At 43.0% G+C, this 21,206-nt stretch overlaps 1 protein-coding gene and 1 pseudogene across 1 annotated transcript; one reads left to right on the forward strand and one right to left on the reverse strand.

Moving 5' to 3' along the window:
* The window catches only part of LOC132206835 (uncharacterized), a 660,697-nt pseudogene that overhangs the window by 435,820 nt on the left and 203,671 nt on the right, over positions 1 to 21,206 (reverse strand).
* Positions 9,877 to 11,399, forward strand: LOC132206834 (probable G-protein coupled receptor 139). The gene is made up of 2 exons (XM_059641916.1): positions 9,877 to 9,991; positions 10,377 to 11,399. Exons 1-2 carry the CDS (start codon positions 9,922 to 9,924, stop codon positions 11,267 to 11,269), a joined length of 963 nt encoding a protein of 320 aa, XP_059497899.1. The 5' UTR covers positions 9,877 to 9,921; the 3' UTR covers positions 11,270 to 11,399.

Raw genomic sequence — 21,206 nt, forward strand, 5'->3', positions numbered from 1 at the left:
TATTATCTATGGGACAGACCACAGAAATTCATTGCTGATCCTCAAGCAGAGCATCCAAGCCCACGCCCACTTCCAGATTTAATAACAAGTGCGGCAGATGCATGGGAACATGCTCCCCTTCAAGAAGCTCACCATCCTTACTTGGAAATGGATTGCCTCTTCACCACTGCTGTTAATAGCCTAGTATTCCCTCCTGAGCATTATTGTCTGTCGACCTGCAACATACAGACTGCAGAGTTTCAAGGAAGTAACTCAGCACCTCCTTCTTCAGGACAAGGGAGGAAAGATGTTTTGCACATTATAGGATGAATGTGGGAGCACTGAGGAGGGCGCAAACGAAAAATACCAAACTGTTGCCTGGTCAGTCAAATTTCAGATTGGAGGAGAGACTGAGGAGCTGGGGGCTCGTTTTCATTGAAGTACAGGACATTAAGAGGGAACATATAAAAATTCAGGAGTCGTAAATAGTGAAGACAGCAGAAGAAGGGTTTGGTGCCATGTTGCGCCCGAAATTCAGGAAAGTGGAGATGGAAGTGCACTCAATTTGTTCATTGAGAACTGTCGATGTGATATTCGTCACCTGAATTTCTCTGCGCCCCTCACCAAATCCAACATATCTCCCTCAGATCTGGAAATGTTCAGATGACACCAAATTCAACAAGGGAGCTTCTGAAATGTTCACCTTCTTCCTCAATTGAGGATTCCTCAGACCCATTGTTGACAGGACTCTCAACCAATTCCGACCAATCTCCCGCACTCCATGCACGAAGATCTAATCCTGACATTGTCAGTAAGCCTGCCAAAAAGAATGGTGCTGTTGGAGTCTGTTGCAGAGGCTGAGCACCAGCTCTCAGATACCTCCTCCTAACTTCCTCTGGACCATGGCCACACCAGGGTACATAAGGTGATTGTATCTGCTCCTGCAACTGATCTTGTTTCATCCGGCAATCTCCCTGCTCTGCTTCCAAGCTGATAAGCTCCAGCCCCACACAGTGAGCTGGTTCCAGCCACCTTCTCTTTCCCACGAACTTGCAATCCCTTTACATGCCCATTCCCTACCAGGACGGTCTAAGGGCTTCTCCGTGGAGCAAAGACTTAAAATCCTCACTCACCACCACCCTCCTCGGCTTGGTCGATCTCATCCCCACCCCCCACACTTCTCTTTCACCGCACCTTATTTTATTCAGGTAAGATGGTTGGCCATAGGTCTCTTGGCATGGGGCTTAGTTATGCCTGTCGCTTCATGAGGTACGTGGAACATTCCTTGTCATAGTCCTACTCCAGCCCACACCCACAACTCTTGCTCCAATACACTGATGATATCACCGGTGCTGCTTCCCTCCTTCAATTTTGCCTTCAATTTCCACCCTGCCGTCACTTTCACCTGGTTTATTGTGACTCCTCCCTTACCTTCCTTGACATTTCTGTTTCCATTCTGGAGGATAGACCGGCCACTATTATCCACTTCTAACCCACTGACTCCCACAGCTTCCTGGACTATACATCATCACACCCCACTTCCTGTAAAGACTCCACCCCATTCTCTCAGCTCATCTGTCTCCATTGGAAATCTTTAAATGACACTAAATTCAAAAAGTGAGCTTCTGAAATATTCACCTTCTTCTTCAACTGAGGATTCCCCAGATCCATTGTCGACAAGGCCCTCGACTAGTTCTGACTGATCTCCCATACTTCTGCCCTCACCCCTTCTCTTCCGTGCCACAACAGCAATAGCGTTCCCCTTGTCCTTATCTACCACCCCACCTGCATCCACATTCAGAAGTTCATCAGACACAATTTTCACCATCTCCACCGATATGCTGTCACCAGACACATATTCCTCTCCCTTCCATATGGATAATGATGGGATACAGTAGGGTGGGGGGGGGCTTAGATTAGTTCACAGGTCAGTGCAACATCGAAGGCCGAAGGGCCTGTTCTGCGCTGTATTGTTCTATGTTCTATGTTCCCTTGTCCGCCTTCTGCTGGGACTGTTACCTCTGGGATACCCTTGTCCACACTTCCTTCAGCCCTAACACCTCGTGCAGCCCTACAGCACCTTCCCCTGCAGCCAGTGAAGGGGCAATACATGCCCACTTACCTCCTTGTTCCCCAGTATCCAAGAGCTTCAACATACCTTCTCTTTGAAGAATCATTTCACCTGCTCTTCCCAGAATCTAATCTACTGCATTCGCTGCTCACCACGTAGCCTCCTCTACATCAGGCTAACCAATCTTAGATTGAGTGACCAATTTGCGGAATATCTGTGTTCTACTTGCAAAAATGATGCGGAGCTACCTGTTGCCTGTCACTTAAACACACCACCTTGTTCCCTGGTCAACATCTATATCTCTCGCTTTCTGCAGTGTTCCAGGGAAGCTCAATGCAAGCTGGAAGACCAACACCTTGTTTTCCATTTGGGCACCCAGAAGCTCTCCGGACTCAATATTGAGTTCAATCATTTAAGGCCTAAACTCTCCCATGCCTGAGCCCTCTATCCCACGCACTGGGCCTAGTTTTCACAAAGCCTGCCATTATTCACCACCTGTTGTTAGCCACTAATATTCCCTATAACCAACTCTTCTTCCTCACAGCCTGATCATTATCAATTCTTTGTCAATCCAAGTGCTCTTCTCTCTCTTTAGGGTCTATCCTGTCATTTACTCCCTCCCCTTCCCTTTTATCTGCAACTGAACTGACATTTCTAGGCACCATCAGTTCTGAGGAAAGTTCACTGAACCCATAATGTTAACTCTGTGTTTTTCCTTCACAGATTCTGCCAGAGTTGCTGAGCTTTTCCAGCAACTTTGTTCTTGTTGTTGTTTAGGGAGTTTACAGCTTCTGTGGCACATGATGAGGTTGTGCAAGCAGGCCAAGCTGCCAACATTTTATACTGAATAAACACCACTGTGTTTGAATTAACAGCAACTATGGAGGGCGTTTTGTTGCGCTTTTGATCGGAATTTATTCTCAGGAGCAGAGAAAGATATTGTCGGAAATGTCTCAAACAAGTCTTTATTTTTGGCAGCTTTTCATTGATCATCACATGGTGCAATGTGTAAAATCTTAACTCGGAATAACAAGACTTGAATTCCAGTCAGCCTTCAGGAACTATTCCTCTGATGTATGCTAAGTGCTGATTTCTGAAGAAGGTTCCTGACCCGAAACGTCAAAAGCACAGGAAAAGGCATTCCGGTCCATCGAGTCTCCACCAGTCAAAGGCAAACCACTGAAGTATTTGAACTCCATTTTCAAGTATTTGGTCCCATGCTTTGTATGCATTGTCATCGTAAGTACCCATCTAAATTCTTCTTAAATCATATGACTTCATGATTCCCAGCATCAACTGGTTGATTCTTTTGTACTCACATGTCCCATAGACCTCCTGCCCCTCACCTTAACTGCATCATCACCCTAATCCCTACCACAGTTACTGATCTCTTCACCAATTGGAAAAGTTCCGTATGCCACACAGGATCTTGTACTTCTCAATCACTTCCCCTGTAAACTCGGGTCCATTGAAAAACAAACCTCGAACATTGATCCCTCCACATGAATAAAGCCCAGACACGGCCGTGATACATGGTCTCCAAAGGCGCCCAGTGCTATCACACCTTACAATGATGTATGATACAGAAATGCACACAAGTCTGTATCTGTGGACTAAGAATTGTTTTACACAGTTCCAGGATGCCACCTTATTTCACATGGAAAATGCTCAGATCCCATAATGACATAGCTGGTAATGTGCTTCAATCATATTCAGTTTGTCCATGAACAGCACCAAGAGATAAGGGGAAAGGGTATAAATGCTGAAGTGAAGAAGGTCAGATCAGCTGCGATCCAATCAACTGACACAGCAGACTCAAGTGACCAAATGGTATATTCCTGCTCTGATTTCTTGTGATTTTATGGAACAGAGTCATCCTCCTGGCAGCTGAAAATTGTGGAAATCGGATTAAATAGTACTTGTAGGCACAGAATGGGATGCCAGATTTCCTCGTTCTCTGATTTTTCTGTATCCCGTACAATTAATCAGATCACCCCATATATTTCAGAGAGGGCTGATGAAGATCAGATGAATGTCATATGAAGAAAGTTTCAAAAGGGTTTTTGATAAAATGTGACATGTTGACTCTTGAGTAAACGTTAAGCTGTTGGAAGTGAAAGTACAGCAGCAACCTGAAGAGAAAACTGTTGAAGAGTCAGAAATCAAGCTGTGCTGATGATGTTTGTTGTTCAGACTGGAGAAGAGTCGATGGCAATGCTCCTCAGGTGCTGGGATAATTATGTGATATATGTTGGTGGTGAGTGCAAAAAAAATCTTTAACTGTGTGCATGTCAATCAGGAGTGATAATTCTTCATATCAGCTCAGACATGACTGAAACCAAATGGAGCATTGTCTGAATCAAACCCCACTCAATAACGATTCAGCGTCGAGTTTCTGGTGAATAAATATAGCTCCAATCTTGGGTTCAGTCTCCACTCTCTCTCAAGTTCTCAGATCTTGCCAAACAAATTCACACGGCCATCAATAGGGAATATTTTAATAGGTTCCACACAATGCAAACGTTATAAATCTTCAGGAGGACAGTTAATTGCATTCAAGGAAGTGGAAATGGAAAGAAAAAAATTGCCAACCGTAGGGTAGATGCAGTTTAATGTGTTGAAGTATGAAGTGATGCATTTTGGCAGCAGGGATTAAAACAAACTGTCAGGACTGAATGGCATGATGTTAGAGGAGGATCTGATGATTCACAAATACAATTCATGGAAGTAGTAGGAAAGGAAAGCCAATCTCAGGATTGAGAAATAGAAACAGAACACCATTTTCTTTTGTTTTCAATAACTAGGACAGAAGATGTGCATATCTTTTCTTCTGGAAAGCTGCATCTGTCTTCTCAGATGACATTATTTTTGACACTGATTGATATGGCAGGAGAAGGTCGGGTTGTAGGAACCCTGATTTAATATGCTTCCAATCTTTAAGTATGGGACAAGCTGCGAAAAAAGTTAATTATTTTGCGTGAAATAGACACTCGAAATTGATTCAATCTTTCGAAAAATATCGAAGTTAAGACCCCCTAATCAGAAAACAAATATTTACGGCAAAAGTGTTCACTGAAATAGATGTTTATTGGAGCTGGAGAGTCAACACTGATGGGTGAGAGAAGTGTGGTAAAAGGTGGAGTTCTCGAGGAAATCCATAGAATTAATTACATTCACTAATGTGTTCTTTGAAATCATAATGACTGCAGAATGCTCCATAAAATATGGGTCAAACAGTGCATGCTGCATAAAAAAACAAAAATAATTCTCTGTCCAGCAATGGACAGATTGACCAAACATTTACTACAATGATTTGAAGGTTATGATCTGTACATACTAAAGACATAAGACCACAAGAAATATGAATAATAGACCATACTGCCGCTCGAGCCTGTTCTGACATCCAATAGGAACACAGTCACTCGAATATTCATCACATCCACAAGCCTGCCTTTTTCATGTAACACATGATACCTCTACTGATCAAGAATCTACCCATCTCAGACTTTAATATACACATGGACTCTGTCGCCACAGCTCTCTGTGGCAAGGAGTTCCAAAGACAACAATCCCCATGCGAGAAGAAATTCTACAATATATCTGTCTCAGATTAACTATCCTTTATTCTGATACCATATCCTTTAATCATAGGCTCTCCAATGAGGGTAGGCATTCTCTCAGCATTTACCTGGTCAAGTCCATTCAGAATTCTTCATGTTTCAATTAGATCACCTCTCATAATTCTAAACTCCGAACAGTAGATTCCCAGCCTGTTTAGCCTTTGTTCATATTACAATCCACTCACACTCGGGATTGTGTAGCTGAACATTCTCTGAATTCCTCCAAAGGAATCCGAGATAATTGGAACGGCAGATGCTGGAGAATCCAAGATAACAAAGCGTGAAGCTGGATGAACACAGCAGGCCAAGCAGCATCTCAGGAGCACAAGAACTGACGTTTCGGGCCTAGACCCTTCGTCAGAGAGTGGGATGGGGAGAGGGTTCTGAAATATATAGGGAGAGAGGGCGAGGCGGACCGAAGAAGGACAGAGGAGAAGATAGTTGGAGAGGACAGCATGGATGGGGAGGTGGGGAGGGGATAGGTCAGTCCGGGGAGGATGGACAAGTCAAGGAGGCGGGATCAGTTTGGTAGATCGGAAATGGAGGTGCGGCTTGTGGTGGAAGGAGTGGATAGGTGAGAAGAAGAGCAGGTTAGGGAGGCATGGATGAGCTGGGCTGGTTTTGGGATGCAGTGGGGGGATGGGGGAGATTTTGAAGCTGGTGAAGTCCACATTGATACCATTGGGCTGCAGGGTTCCCAAGCGGAATATGAGTTGCTGTTCCTGCAATCTTTAGCAGGCATCATTGTGGCACTGCAGGAGGCCCAGGATGGACATGTCGTCTAAGGAATGGGAGGGGAGATAAAATGGTTCGTGACTGGGAGGTGCAGTTGTCCCTCACCCCCATCCAAGGCCCCAAGATGACTTTCCATATTAAGCAGATGCTCAGCTGCACATCTGCCAATGTAGTATACTGTATCCACTGTACACGGTGTGGCTTCCTTTACATTGCGAAAATGAAGCGAAGGCTTGAGGACGACTTTGCGGAACACCTCCGCTCGGTTCGCAACAATCAACTGCACCTCCCAGTCATGAACAATTTTAACTCCCCCTCCCATTCCTGAGATGACAAGTCCATCATGGGCCTCCTGCACTGCCACAATGACGCCACCCGAAGGATGCAGGAACAGCAACTCATATTCCGCTTAGGAACGCTGAAGCCCAATGTTATCAATGTGGACTTCACAAAATTCAAAATCTTCCCTTCCCCCACTGCATCACAAAACCAGCCCAGCTCGTCCCTGTCTCCCTAACCTGTTCTTCCTCTCACCTATCCCCTCCTCCCACCTCAAGGCGCACCTCCATTTCCCACCTACTAACCTCATCCCTCCTCTTTGACCTGTCCGTCCTCCCTGGACTGACCTATCCTGTCCCCACCTCTCCACCTGTACTCTCCTCTCCACCTATCTTCTCCTCTGTCCATCTTCGGTCCGCCTCTCCCTCTCTCCCTATTTATTTCAGAACCTTCTCTCCACCCCACTCTCTAATGAAGGGTCTGGGCCCGACACGTCAGCTGTTGTGTTCCTGAGATGCTGCTTGGCCTGCTGTGTTCATCCAGCTCCACACTTTGTTAACCTACTAAGGTCTGATAGATTTCTTTAAATAAGGAGACAGAAACTGCGCACAGTATCCCAGCACTTGTACTTGTTCCACACTCTTCTGCAACAACCACTTTGAAATATGGACCACAATTCAACTCAATTTCCTGATTACCTTTTGCAACTCCTCACTGACGTCTGTGTTTTCTGCAGAAAGATGTTTAAGTATTTCTGTGTTACAGCGTCCTGTGGGTTTTCCTCATTCAAATAATGAACTACAATGAGTACAAAGTGGAGTATAACGTGGGAAAGTGTGAAGTATAGAGTACAACATGGGAAAGTGAGAGGTCACGCACTTTAGTGAGAAGGATAGAAGCATGGACCATTTTGGAAATGGGGAGAACATTCAGAAGTCTGAAGTGCAGAGACTTGAATGTTCTTGCCTGGGATATTCTCAAGGTAAGCTTGAAGGTTGAGTCAGTAGTTAGGAAGGCAAATGCAATGTTGCCATTTATGTTGAGCGAAGTTGAATGCAAAAGCATCGATTTTCTTCTGCGGCTCTAGAAGATTCTGGCCAGGCCACATTTGTAATATTTTAAGTAGCTTTGGGCCCCATATCTCAGAAAGGACACACTGGATTTGGAGGCTCATGAGAACGGTCCGGAAATGTAAAGTTTAACAAGCTAAATTGCCTTTCTTGCTCAGGGATGTGGAGATGAGGTGGGTTATACGAGGACGGGTCAGTGTGCACTTGATGGGCCAAAGGATTCTATGATCTGTGATCGATATGAGGAAATTTTGAGGACTCTGGATCTCTTCTCGATGGAGTTTAGCAGGATGAGGGGGCACCTGGTTGAAATTTGCAGAGTAATGAATGGCCTGGACAGAGTGAATGTTGGGAAAATGTTTCCAATGTTAGAAGAGTCGAGGACACGAGGGCATAGCCTTAGAGCAAAGGGTAGGCATTTTAGGTCAGAGATAAGGGGAAACGTCTTCACCTAGACAGTGGCAAATCTTTGGAATTTACACCACAGAAGGCTGTGTTAAAGAAATTAAGGGTTACAGGGAGAAAGCAGTCCAATGGGTTGACAAAGCAGACTCGATGGGCTGAATGGCCTAATTTCTGCACCTTTGTCATGTGGTCTTCAGGTAAATATTGATTTCCATTTGAAAATTAACAACTTCTCATCTTCCCACTTTTTAAAAAAAGTTTTCATTGTGGAAAATTTTGCTCACTTACTTAATCCATCAATACCTCTGTAATTTGATTGTATCCCATTTAGAACTTGCCTTTTCACCTTTGAGAGTGTCATCTGAATATTTGGCCAAAGCACATTTGCTCCCTTCCTCTAAATCATTGACATAGATTTTGTACAGGTTTGTGGTCCCAGCACTGATTCATTTGAACCCTACTAGAGAGACCACCAAACAAAAAACAACTCCGTAAAACTATTCGTTATTCCCTGCCAAATGTCAAATTCTCAAGCTACACCACATAAAATTTTCAACACCGTGGTGTCTAATGTCTTAACCTTTTGTTAGCTCCCTTATGAAATGCTGACTCAAAATCTAAATGCAATGCATCCATTGTTTCCCTTTTTTTCCATTATGGTTCAGACATTCTCAAAATGTCGAAGGAGTTTTGACCATAATGACACAGGATATGAAACTAGGTCATCTGGCCCATCGAGTCTCCTCTCCCATTCAATCATTGCTGTTGAGGTGTTTCGATGATCAGTTTATATTTAACAACTTTTTTGCCTCGTTCCCTTTATTTTATATAGGATGACACATTGGTAGTTTTAGGATCCTCTGGTGTGTCTCCGGAATTCAAGAATTTATTTTTGATAAAATTAAAACCAATGTAGCTACCCTCTCTGTAGCTACTTATTTTATAATCTCAGGATGCAAATCATCAGTACCAGAAATCAAATCTTCCTTGAGAACAATTAGTTTTTCTGTTACAACGTTCATAATGTTGGCGTTGATACTGAATATTCCTCGATATTCTTTTGCATTAATAGTTTGTTTGAAGATGTTACATGCCGCTCTGTTTTCTAGGAGAAAAATAAAATTCATTCAGAGCTCTGTGTTCATACCTCGGCCTGTGGATAAACTCCAGAGGATTTCACAGTTGTCTAGAATTTGTTTGTGGCAGAGGGCATGTGAAATTAAGATGGCTGCAGAAAAAAAAACTAAAGTGAATCTCACAGATGGCAATCAAGCAGTTAGAATTCCCTTACCCAGTAATCGTGACCGAGTATGCAATTTAAGAAACTGTATCATTGATAGAATGTGGTGAGCACCCATATATGTTACAGTTGTAGCTACTGGCACCTCGGTGGAGCAGAGCACTGTAGATACAGGAATTAATGCAAACAAAAAATTGAAACCCATTCATGCATCAGGCTTATTTTAGACAAAAGACAACTGCCTAATTTCAGAAATTAAGTCATATGCGTGACATCAAGGTCCAAACAACAGGGGAGCCAATCAATTAAATGTATGGCATCAGGGTCAGATCCTATTTCATTTAGTGTATTATGCAAAAAAAATTTAAAAATCGAATTGATTGTAATTAATGTGAGTGATGATTTGACACATTTGATCCTCTGGAGATCTGATGCTTGTATAAGTACAGACTGGCTTTCCATATCCTGGCCATACAACTGTCAGAGACCGTCAACACAGACAGAAGTGATTCATTCTCATAAATGAGAAAACCAGCAATTTTGCTGTTGAAAGAGATTTACTATCCACTTCTCGCAGCTGCTTGTCTTCCAGGTAAGCCATTCTCACTTGTTTGCTTTTAGTAGATTTTAATTTCTCCTTGTTAATGCCACATATCGTATATTTCCTCGTGTCAGTGTTGCCAGAACGATATCAAGAAATGTGTTTGGACACTGACTGATTTTTGTTTCACTTTATCTGAAAACACAACTCCTGTAATAATAATACACTATATGTGTCATCTGCAATGAAAATTGATGATTTTTAGACAGGCTGGCTATACTATATGGAATGATGACTGATGCAACATATTAAACTCTTGGGTAAATTTTCTATTTTTAAATCAATCACAATGTGTTCGAATGCTCTTAATAATTACCTTCACCTTTATTTCAAACGTGCATTGCAATATTACTTAACTTCTTTGCCTCTCTTACAGCGAACATGATAACAGTTTTTATTCTCTTACGAAGAAATTGTGGCCTTTCCAAATGCATCTCAACTTACATGGTGGCCATGGCAACAGCGGATCTATTAGTCATTATCAATAGCATTATAGTATATCGTATTTTGAGTTATCACTTTCCATTTTCCTTCCTGTCCCACACACCAGTGTGTAAGCTCATTGTATATATGATTACCGTGAGTCTCGATTTAACCGTTTGGTTCACCGTTTCCTTCACATTTGACAGATTTGTGGTGATCTGCTGCCAGAGGTTTAAAGCAAAATATTGCACCAAAAGAACTGCAACCACGGTATTAACTGTCGTCTCAGTCTTGATCTTGTTAAAGAATATACCGGTTTTGTTTGCATATGAGCCAGAGAAAATCATCAACAAAATCCAGTGGGGCTGCCGATCAAGTGCAAGTTTCTTAGCTTCATCTCCAGGGATAGCATTTGTCTGGTTTTACAGTGCCTGGGTTGCTTGGCTTCCATTCATCCTCATGTTCTTGTTTAATTCTTTAACCATTCACCGTATATTAGTTGCGAACAGGATTCACATTGGACTTAAGGGTCACAGAAGTGAGAATCATAGCAATTCAGAAATGGAAAACCGTAGGAAGTCCATCATTTTATTGTTCTCAGTATCAATTAGTTTCATACTACTTTGGTTAACACATTCTACGAGTTCGGCCATTACTAGGCTGTCAAGCCCTAATTATTACCGAGGTGACTTGAACAATCCTGAATATATCGCAACTGAAACAGGACATATCCTCAAGTTGTTGAGTTGTTTCCTGAACCCATGTATTTATGCAATGACCCAGAACAAATTCAGAGCAGAGCTGAACAATGTAATGAAATGTCTATTAAACAAATTCTTTGATTAACTGAAAAACACGCGGACAAGGCAAATGCATTTTAAATGATTCTCTTTGAAGCTGAGCCTTAATTTCGCATCATTTTCCACAATGGATTCCCTTCGCCCATCTGGCTGAAAAATAAAATGCTTTACTCAGATGTTTCTTATATTTTCAACTGGACATTTGATGTGCGTGTTACTTTCAGTTATTTAAGTTTTTTTGTTTGAATTTTGCAGATAGCATACTTATTCAAAGATAATATTTTCAAATTCAGGTACTAAGTTGATTCTTTTAAAAATCTGGCTTCAGCACTGGAATGTAAAACATTGGAAGAAGTGTTCCCTTCCTCCAAATCATGAACATAGATTGGAAATATTTGTGGTCCCAGCACCGCTTCTGTTGAACCCCATTCGATCCAGATCATCCAACCAAAAAAAATCCTTAACACCATTTGCTATTTCCTGCCAACTATCGAATTCTCAGATCATGCCAATATAACACGTAAATCAATTAATCCACGACAGCGATTTGAATCAAATGCATCAGGTTCTACCCATGGTCCAGTTTATTTTTGTCTGGACAAGCAACCAAAGATATTACTGCCTCAAACTTGGAAACTGCATGTTGCGCGTTCATATCGCCGGAATGAGACCCCACTCTCCGACAAAATTACACATTGAAACGTCACTCACAGAAACTTCAAACAAGTAAAGGAAGCACCACAGGAAAAATATTTCCTTGCTATCCTGGTTATTGCATGATACTGATTAAAAACATGTTTATTGAACGGCTGTAGCCTGCAACATCTGTAAATTATCCGAAAATACACATCTGTATGATGCCTTAAACACTCACTGATGAGTGCACGGATGAGCCACAGACTCATGGAAATATCTATTACAGGAATGATCTGATCACTGCAGTACTTTCTCCCGCATTCTCCAAATAACCTTTCACCCGTGTAGCCCTCAGAAACACACACATCTACTTCCTGAATGTATCCAATGTTTTGACCTTACGTGATTCTATGCCACAGAAGGCAGTAGTCACTGTTTGAAAACTCTCTTGACATCTCAGTGGTACATGTCCTCCCCAATGTGCTTACACTGTGAAACAAGTTTCCAGTTCGCAGTAAAATGGCAGAAGATCTGATCAGCTCTTTTGTTCTCACTCAGAATAAATATCTGCTCTATGCCCTTATATTTTCATTTGTTTCAAGGGGAGGAATTCTGAGACAGTGCTTAAGTCAATATTTAATGCATTACCCTTGCTGCCCAACTTAGATTGTAGTTTGCTGTCTTGTTTAACTGTTGCAGTACTTGTGGGAATACCACACGTGAGAATGCAGGGGCTCTTGGTTGAAGAAGGGTAGTTACAGTTGCTCAAAAAATTTATTTTTCATGCAAACACAATTATCAGTGAACGTTTGCTCTGAGTTCATAAGAACAGGACCTTGTAAATACCGTCATGTAGTCATACATTCATTCGAACAGAAATAGGCTTTTTAATCCAAGTAATCCATGCCGACCATAATCCCAAACTAAACTAGTCCCACCTCCCTGTGCGCCACCCATTTCCCTTCAAGTTCCTATTTATGCACTTACCTAAATGTCTTTGATACATTGTAACTGTAGCATCATCCATCACTTCCTCTGGAAATTCAATTCACACAGGAACTGCTCTCTGTAAAATAAAATACACACATGCCTTTTCTTAAATCTTTCTCCTCTCGTGTTAAAATGATTCCCCTCAGTTTTGAAATCTCCCATACTATGGAGAAAAAGACAGCTACATTCGCGTTATCTGTATCCCTCATGAATTCATAAACCTCTGTAAGGTCAACCTCCAATCTTCAAAGCTGCATCGAGAAAGAGTTCCAGCTGATGCAGTCTCTCCTTACAACTCAAACAATTCCAGGCAACATCCTAGAAAAATCTCTTCTGAACCCTCTACAGCTGGTCATGTCTGACGTATCACCAGGCAGCAAAGACTTTAAAGAGTCCTCCAGGAGAGACCTCACCAAGGTCCTGCACAACATCTATTTAACATCCCAACTGCTATACTCAACGGCCTGAGCAATGAAGGCAAGCGTCCTAAATGCATACTTAACCCATCCTATCAACATGGGATGCAAACTTCAAAGAATTGTGGACCCGATCATGAAGACTCTGTTGTACTACACAACCCAAGGCCCAACTTTTCATTGCTTAAGTCTTGCAGCTGCTTGCTTTATCAAAATTCAACCTTGTGTTTATCCAGATTAAACTCCATCTGACCCAATTCATCAAGTTCTCTTTTGAATCATCAATAACCTTCTTCACTGTCCACGATACCAGCAACCTGTGTGTCATCTGCAAACTCACTACCCACTCCTCCAAAACGCTCATCTAGATAATTTTTCTAAATGACAAACAAAAGTGAACCCATCACTGATAAAATTATTTACAAGTCAGGATTTTGCAATACTTCATGTCACTCCGACTAAACTGGCAGCTCACACAGTTTTGACATCTGTGAAGATTTTTTTTCTTGCAGTAGATCTGATTCCTGTGAGAGTTTGGGCACACTGTAACTCAGTACTCCATTCAACTATGAGGTTCCTTTGAATGGAACCGGGCTGGGAGGGAGTGAACGACGTTACAAATGTGGGTATTGGTGTCCCCTAAAGAAAGGGATTTCCTCTTAACTGCTGTGGAACATGCAATCTCGTTTTTCAACGATCACATCAGTGATAAAATTTGTAAAATCCTAACATGAGAAAACAAAGTAGAAGGATCAAGAAAATCACGGCAGTCACAATGCACATTGCAGTGTAATCATTAAGTTATGTTGTACCAAATGTATCCTGTTCTCTGTTTGACTTTACCAAAAAAGATTTTGTTTTGTGAATGAGTGAAAATAAACTTTCAAACAATCCTTGAGACTACCCGCTGGCTCAGTGCCAATTCCAGCATTGGGCGACTGTCTATGTGGAGACTGTATGCATGGGTTTCTTCCGGATGCTCTGGTTTCCTCCCACAGTCCAAACACGTGCAGGTTAGGGTGGTTTGGCCATGCTAAATTGCCCAAAGTGTTCAGGGATGTGCAGATTAGGTGAATTATGCGGGATGTGTCTGGGTGGGATGCTCTGAGGTTCGGTGTGGACTTCTTGGCGAGAAGGGTCTGTTTCCACACTCTCGGAGTTCTATGGTTCTTAAAACGAGGTCGCAAAGGGAAAATCGTTACCTGACGTCATGCATGGGAATCCTACAGGCACTAACCAAAGGGTTACAGAGAAATAGAAACCTGTCAAGAAATACGGTGTAACATTAAGTGCTTTGCGAATAGGCTTTTTACTGGGTTGCAGGTGCAGGAATTTATTACCTTGAGGGCCTGTACCATCAGCTTTTAGGAAGGTCTCCAGAGAGCAGTCTAATCAGGAAAATGGAAGTTGGATCATAAAAAGTGAAGGATGACATTGGGAAGAGTTCCCCTGACTAGACAACAATTAGCACACAACAAATAGGAACAGAATTAGGAAATTTGTCCCATCCAGTCTGCTCCACCATTCAGTCATGGTTGATACGTTTCTTCACCCAATTCATCCACCTTCACCCAGGAAGGCCTGAAGCAATTTTGTGTGTGCAAATTAAAAGAAGCTACCTTAACACTGCAGGGATTCTATGATCAAACACTGAGACAATTATTTCATCTTTATTGCACACACCAAACAAAAAAGGACCCCTCCACTCAGCAAGTTAAGCATGATCACACAACAAGGCTCTTAACAAATTGGTTCAAACAAATAGTGTCCGGATGTGCTCACTCTTAGATTCGTATACAGCGTTAATCTCTGAAACTCTGCAACTGAACAGTCCTGAAGTTTAATTCTTATATAAGTTTCTGTCCATAGAGTTCATGGTGTGAAATTATTGATGGTCCTTTTGATGCATGTGTCCACTTTATTGGTTATTGTTCTGGATCCATCAACCCTGGAACTTGCTTTCATATCAGAAGCAGCTCCCTGTTTTGTTTAACGTTCGGCATGAGGTGTCTGTTTGAAGTGTGGCTGTTGCTGCATTTTACTCATTTACCTCAGGACGTTACTTCGACAGACGTTCCTATTTAACTGTGTGTCACAAGGTGGCACGTTATCAAGTGTTGTTATCTCCTCTGTCTCAGAAAGCAACATGCTTATGTTGCATCCTAGAAATAGCAACTTATTTTCAGTTCCTGTATAACAGTTTGTCATTGTCTCTTAACAGTTTCAAAATAACTGTACAGAGGTCAGGTCCCATCTCCAAGTCTTCCCTTATTTACTACTGCACAGGACACTGGCCGTGGCAGCTGTCATAGAGCTGTAGTGCTTTTATTTTCCCCCAGCACCGTGTTGTATGTGTGCAGGTGTAAGACCAGAAAACACCAGACGTGAAAATAACTTTATCCACGCAGCAAACCAGTAAAGACACCCATGTGACTAAGGAGCTAGTAGCAAACAGAGCCCCGAGGGGCCATGCCTATGTGAACAAAAAGGTGACCTTCCGGTTTTATTGATCAACCAAAGCTTTCCTGATTGGCTCAGGTTCACAACCTAAATCAAGAACCTCGATGTTGACATGATCAGCACAGTTCCAATTCTTACAGGTTTACTCCAAAAACAGTTGTTTCAAATAAATTACCACAAGCAACCTTTAACTTGGCAACTTCACAAGAAATTCGGAATATTAAACTCTTATTTCTCGTCATTGATGACACTTTGAAAGCGTTTGGCATGTTTGGCCAGGCCTTGTCCTTCCACCATATCTGTTCCATTTATGAGTTTCATGTCGTGATGTACATTGGTTTTATATCCACATGTTACCCCACAATGAAATAATCCAATCCTCACAATATTCCAATCCATTTTTTCCCTACATGACAACACTCAGATGAACCTCATAACTACACACAGAAACTGATCCAAGGTGAGCCCTTTTAAGCATTGGTTGAGTTCAAATATTTTCCAGGGAATGGGAAAGGATTGCAAATGATCTCAAAATATAATGTGATGCTTCCAGGAATATCTTTCTCTTTATGGCTTACCTAAAACTGTTTGCAGCCTTGGAAATAATCCTTTGCACAAATATCCACATTATCCATACAACAAAATGTTTACTCGTCTCTGCTTCTCTGAATCGCAGTTAAGCATCAGTTGGTTGTTTAAATACTCCTCACGTTGCTTTTCAATTGCTGCATGTCTAACTCTTCAATCTTTTCCAGCCTGACAATGATTCTAAGCTCTCGAATTTTCTTATAATTAGCAGCTTTGACCTCACATTTTGGAATCAACCATTGGTTTTATCTGACAAAGGTTAATTGGACTCGAAACTTTAACTCTGTGAGCCCTTCTCTCTACACTTGCTCCAGTTTCTCCAGATATTTCTTTTTTTTTCTCTTTTCCTTCAGATCTCCAATTATATACAATATTAAAAATTGCAGCTCTTCCTTAATTTCCCCAATCACATATGTTTCTTTCGTTTTTCCGGATCCATTTCAAGGCTGGTTTTTCAAACATGATTATGGACTTGTTGTTGAAAATGCAATTGGATGCTTTCTTGCCTTACCTTGACTGAAGACATTTAAATGGAAATTAGCAATAAAAACATTGTTATTGTTTCTGTTTTGTTGTTGTTCCAACACCCAGTGGATTTGCTTCCTCCACAAAGAAAGCCATTCCCTGAATAGCATGCAACCAAGTTAGAAAATAATCTGAAAATGTGTCACTGAACCTGGTGTGCAGGTGTAAGACTAGAAAACATCAGCCGTGAAAACAACTTTATCTACACAGCAAACCAGTGAAAACACCCATGTGACTAAGGGGTTAGTAGCAAACAGAGCCCCGAGGGGCCTGGAACTCCAGTTTCTCTTTACAGATGCTTCCAGGCCTGCTGACATTTTCCAGCAGTTGCTGTGTTCACTTAATGCAACCAGATTCATCATTTCATTCTATGCCAGTCAAAAAACTGAAGAGACAAATTGACACAGGCTACAAATTGCTCCTAATGCAAAGCAGCAACCAAAGGCCGCAATATGTTACAACACCAACTCCAATCTTGCAATAGGCATGTTTAATTCTCAGGTACAAAGTTTTCGATGCTCTAATGGAAGCATGCACTTCAGAGAGTTGCAAAGTGATTCAATATTTATCAAGAATGAAAATATACTTCATTTGCCTCTGAAATACACAGGTATTTGAGGTTGCAAAGCTCAGAAGAATGAGTGGAAACCTCTGACTTTGATTTTTAGGTACATTTTCATAGCCTTAACAGACGTAAAGGAATGAAAAATCTAAATATATGCACAGGTCATTACCGAACCATCTTTCATCTGAAAGTGTTTTGAAAACAACGACACAACTGCAGTAGAACTTTAACCCAGACAATAGAATAATCACTCATAAAACCATGGCAAATGTAGAAACAAGTAGTTCATCTGTTCATTGAACCTATTGAAAGGAGGATCAAGGGTTAGAAGAGCATGAGAGATGACTCCCTCATAAATTCATTGTCCTTCATACAAATCATTTCAAAGGTATATGCCAAAGCTAAAAACTTCATAACGTTTTCACATCAAACAGGGCTATTGGGGAGATTTTGAAACTTACAAAGTCCACATTGATACCATTGGGCCTGGAGTGTTCCCAAGCAAAATATGAGATGCTGCTCCTGCAACCTTTGGGTGGAATTGTTAGGAGACCCAGGATGTACATATCGTCCAAGGAATGGGAGGGGGAGTTGAAAAGTTTCACGACTGAAAGTTGCAGACCAGGGAGACGCTGTTGTAGTATGGCACACTGACCTCTACATCGCTGAGTCCAGAGGCCAGCTCTCTGACACCTCCTCCCACCGCCCCCTTGATCATGATCCCATGACCGACCACCAAAGCATCATCTCCCTGACCATCCACAAACTCATCACTTCAGGTGACCTCCCAACCATAGACTCCAACCTCATCATTCCCAAAACCTGCACTGCTCATTTCTATCTCATTCCCAAAATCCACAAACCTGACTGCCCTGGTCATTTTCTCCGCCTCCCCCTGCCCCACCGATCTTATCTTCGCTTACCTCAGATCCATTTTCACCGCCTTGCTCCAGGGACACACAACCTACGCCTGTGACACCACCCACGCTCGCCACCTCCTCCAAAACTTCCGAGTCCCTGGTCGCCAACATGTAGTCTTTATCATGGACATCCAGTCGCCATACACCTGCATTCCCCATAAGATGGCCTAAAGGCCCTCTGCATCTTCCTGTCCTGCAGGCCCGAACAGTCCCCCTACACTGGCACCCTCATTCACTTCAGTGAACTCGCCGTCACCCTGAACAACTTCTCCTTCGATTCCTCCCACTTCCTACAGACAAAAGAGGTGGCCATGGGTACTCACATGGGCCCAAGCTATGCCTGCCGCTTTGTTACATGGAACAATCCCTCTTCGGAAGTTACACTGGCACTAAACCCCACTTCCTCCTCTGTTATATTGATTACTGTATCGACACCACCTCGTGCTCCTAAGGGGAGCTCGAACAGTTCATCCACTTCACTAACACCTTCCACCCCAACCTTAAGTTTAAATGGGCCATCTCCAATACCTCTCTTTCCTTCGTGGGTATCTCTGTTTCAATCTCTGGCAACTGTCTGGAAACCAATATCTATTTCAAGACACCTCCTCTGACCCACCTTCCTGCAAAAATGCCACCCCCATTCCAAATTCCTTCACCTCTGCTGCATCTGCTCCCGAGATGAGGCGTTCCACTACTGGACGTCCCAGATGTCCTCGTTTATCAAGGGCCGCAACTTCCCCTCCATAGTAGTTGAAAACGCCCTCGACCATGTCTCTCACATTTGCCGCAACTCATTCCTCACACCCTCTTCCCACAAGAGCAACCAAAACAGAATCCCTCTCATCCTCACGCACCACCCCACCAACATTCAGATGCAAAGCATCATCCTCCGGCACTTTCACCATCTGCCATCTGACCCCACTACCAAAGACATGTTTCTCTTCCCACCCTTAGCTGCTTTCCAGAGGGACCACTCTCACGTTGAGTGCCTTGTCTGCTCCACCCTCCCCACTAGCCCAATCACCCCTGGCACCTTTCCCTTCAAGGTCAGAAATTGATGCACCTGCCCCAATACATACCCCCTCACTCATCCCAGGCCCCAAGGAGACGTTCCACATCAAAACGATGTTCGGCTGCGCATCTGCTAATGTGGTATATTGTCCCTGCTGTTCCCAATGTGGCCCCCTCTACGTCGGGGAAACCAAGCAGATGCTTGGGGACCACTTTCTGGAACACCTGCACTCGGTTCATGACAAACAACTGCACCTCCCAGACGTGAGCCATTCCAACTCCCACCTCCCATTCCTTAGATGACATGTTCATCCCGAGCATCCTGCAGTGCCACACTATCCAAAGGTTGCAGGGACAGCATCTCATATTCCACTAGGAAGCCATGCGGCCCAATGGTATCAATGTGGACTTCACAATCTTCCGAATGTCCCCTCCCGACCGCATCCCAAAACAAGCCCAGCTCGTCCCCTCCTCCTTTACCTGTCCTTCCTCCCACCAATCTACTCCTTGCACCTCAAGCCTCACTCGCATCTCCTACCTTCCAGCCTCATTCTGCTTCCTTGGCCTCTCCAAGCTCTCTGGACTGACATATCCTCTCCCTAACTCCCCACCTGCACTCATCTTTCCTGACTCCATCCCCTCCTGTTTGACCTGTCTGTCTCCCCTCCACTTGTCTTCTCCTTTATCCATCTTTTATCTGCCTCACCCACTTTCCTTATTTATTTCAGAATCCCTTCCCCCTCCCCCATTTTTGAAGAATGTTCTTGACAGCTTTCCTGCTCCTCTGGTGCTGTTTGGTCTTCTACACTCATCCAGCTCGACACCTTGTTATCTCAGATTCTCCAGCATCGGCAGTTCTTACAATCTCTGCTGACATGCTGGACCTGGTTCACACCCTCGTGCAATACTAGTTCATACCTTCGTGGGTAGCAGTCACAAATGTCACTACAAGGATATTGGAACCCATCCAGCTGAGACGCAATCCATCCTGCAGGTTCCTCCTGCCCTGGCAGTGATTCCAATGATCCAGAGAGATCAATCCCTTCCTCCGACACTCACCCTTTAGCCACTGCATTATCATCCAATTTCTGGGCTCACTAGCACATGGTAGAGGGAGTTAATCCAGACATTCCAATGCTAGAATTTTTGTTTATCATCTTTCCAACCAATTCCCTAAAGTCCTGTTGCAGGATCCCATCTCCCTTTCTGCCTACATTATTGATGGCAATATGCACCACAGAGTCTATCTGTTTACTCTCTGATTTTAAATAACCTATGGCCACTCAGAGACATCCTTGGCCCTAGAAGGAAGGTGATGACATATCATCCTGAAGTCTTGCATGGGTTTCTTGGCCCTGACTATGGAATGCTCAGTCCCGGCCGATTGCCTGTAGTTCAACACTTCCAGATGTAACACAGATTCAATTGCTGTGCCAGTGATCAAACTGCTACTGTTGACTTTCACTGTTTCTGTGCCCCTTTGCCTTCAGATGTAAGTGACCGTGGGATGGAAAGTTTTGTCTAAGTATCTTTTGAAAATTCCTGTTGTGCATTTGGAGAATGTACAGAGATGTTGGTTGTCCCAAAAAAGACATGACTGCAGAGTTTTTGTGACATCCAGCGCGGAAACAGACCCTTCAGCCCAATTCGTCCATGCTGTCAGGATATCCTTCCTTAATCTACTCCAATTTGCCAGCATTTGGCCCATAACTATACGAGTTATGAGGAGAGACCGCACAGCCTGTGGTTGGTTACACCAGAGAAAAGTGAGCTGTGGTGGGGTGCTGTCTGGTTAAGGTCTGGTGTATGAAATTATGACCGATGCAGTAAAGGGAGTTTGTGAAAGCACTTTCCATGGCAAACCTGTCTGGA

This window comes from Stegostoma tigrinum, chromosome 44, assembly GCF_030684315.1.
Source record: "Stegostoma tigrinum isolate sSteTig4 chromosome 44, sSteTig4.hap1, whole genome shotgun sequence".
In the NCBI taxonomy this organism is placed as follows: Eukaryota; Metazoa; Chordata; class Chondrichthyes; order Orectolobiformes; family Stegostomatidae; genus Stegostoma; species Stegostoma tigrinum.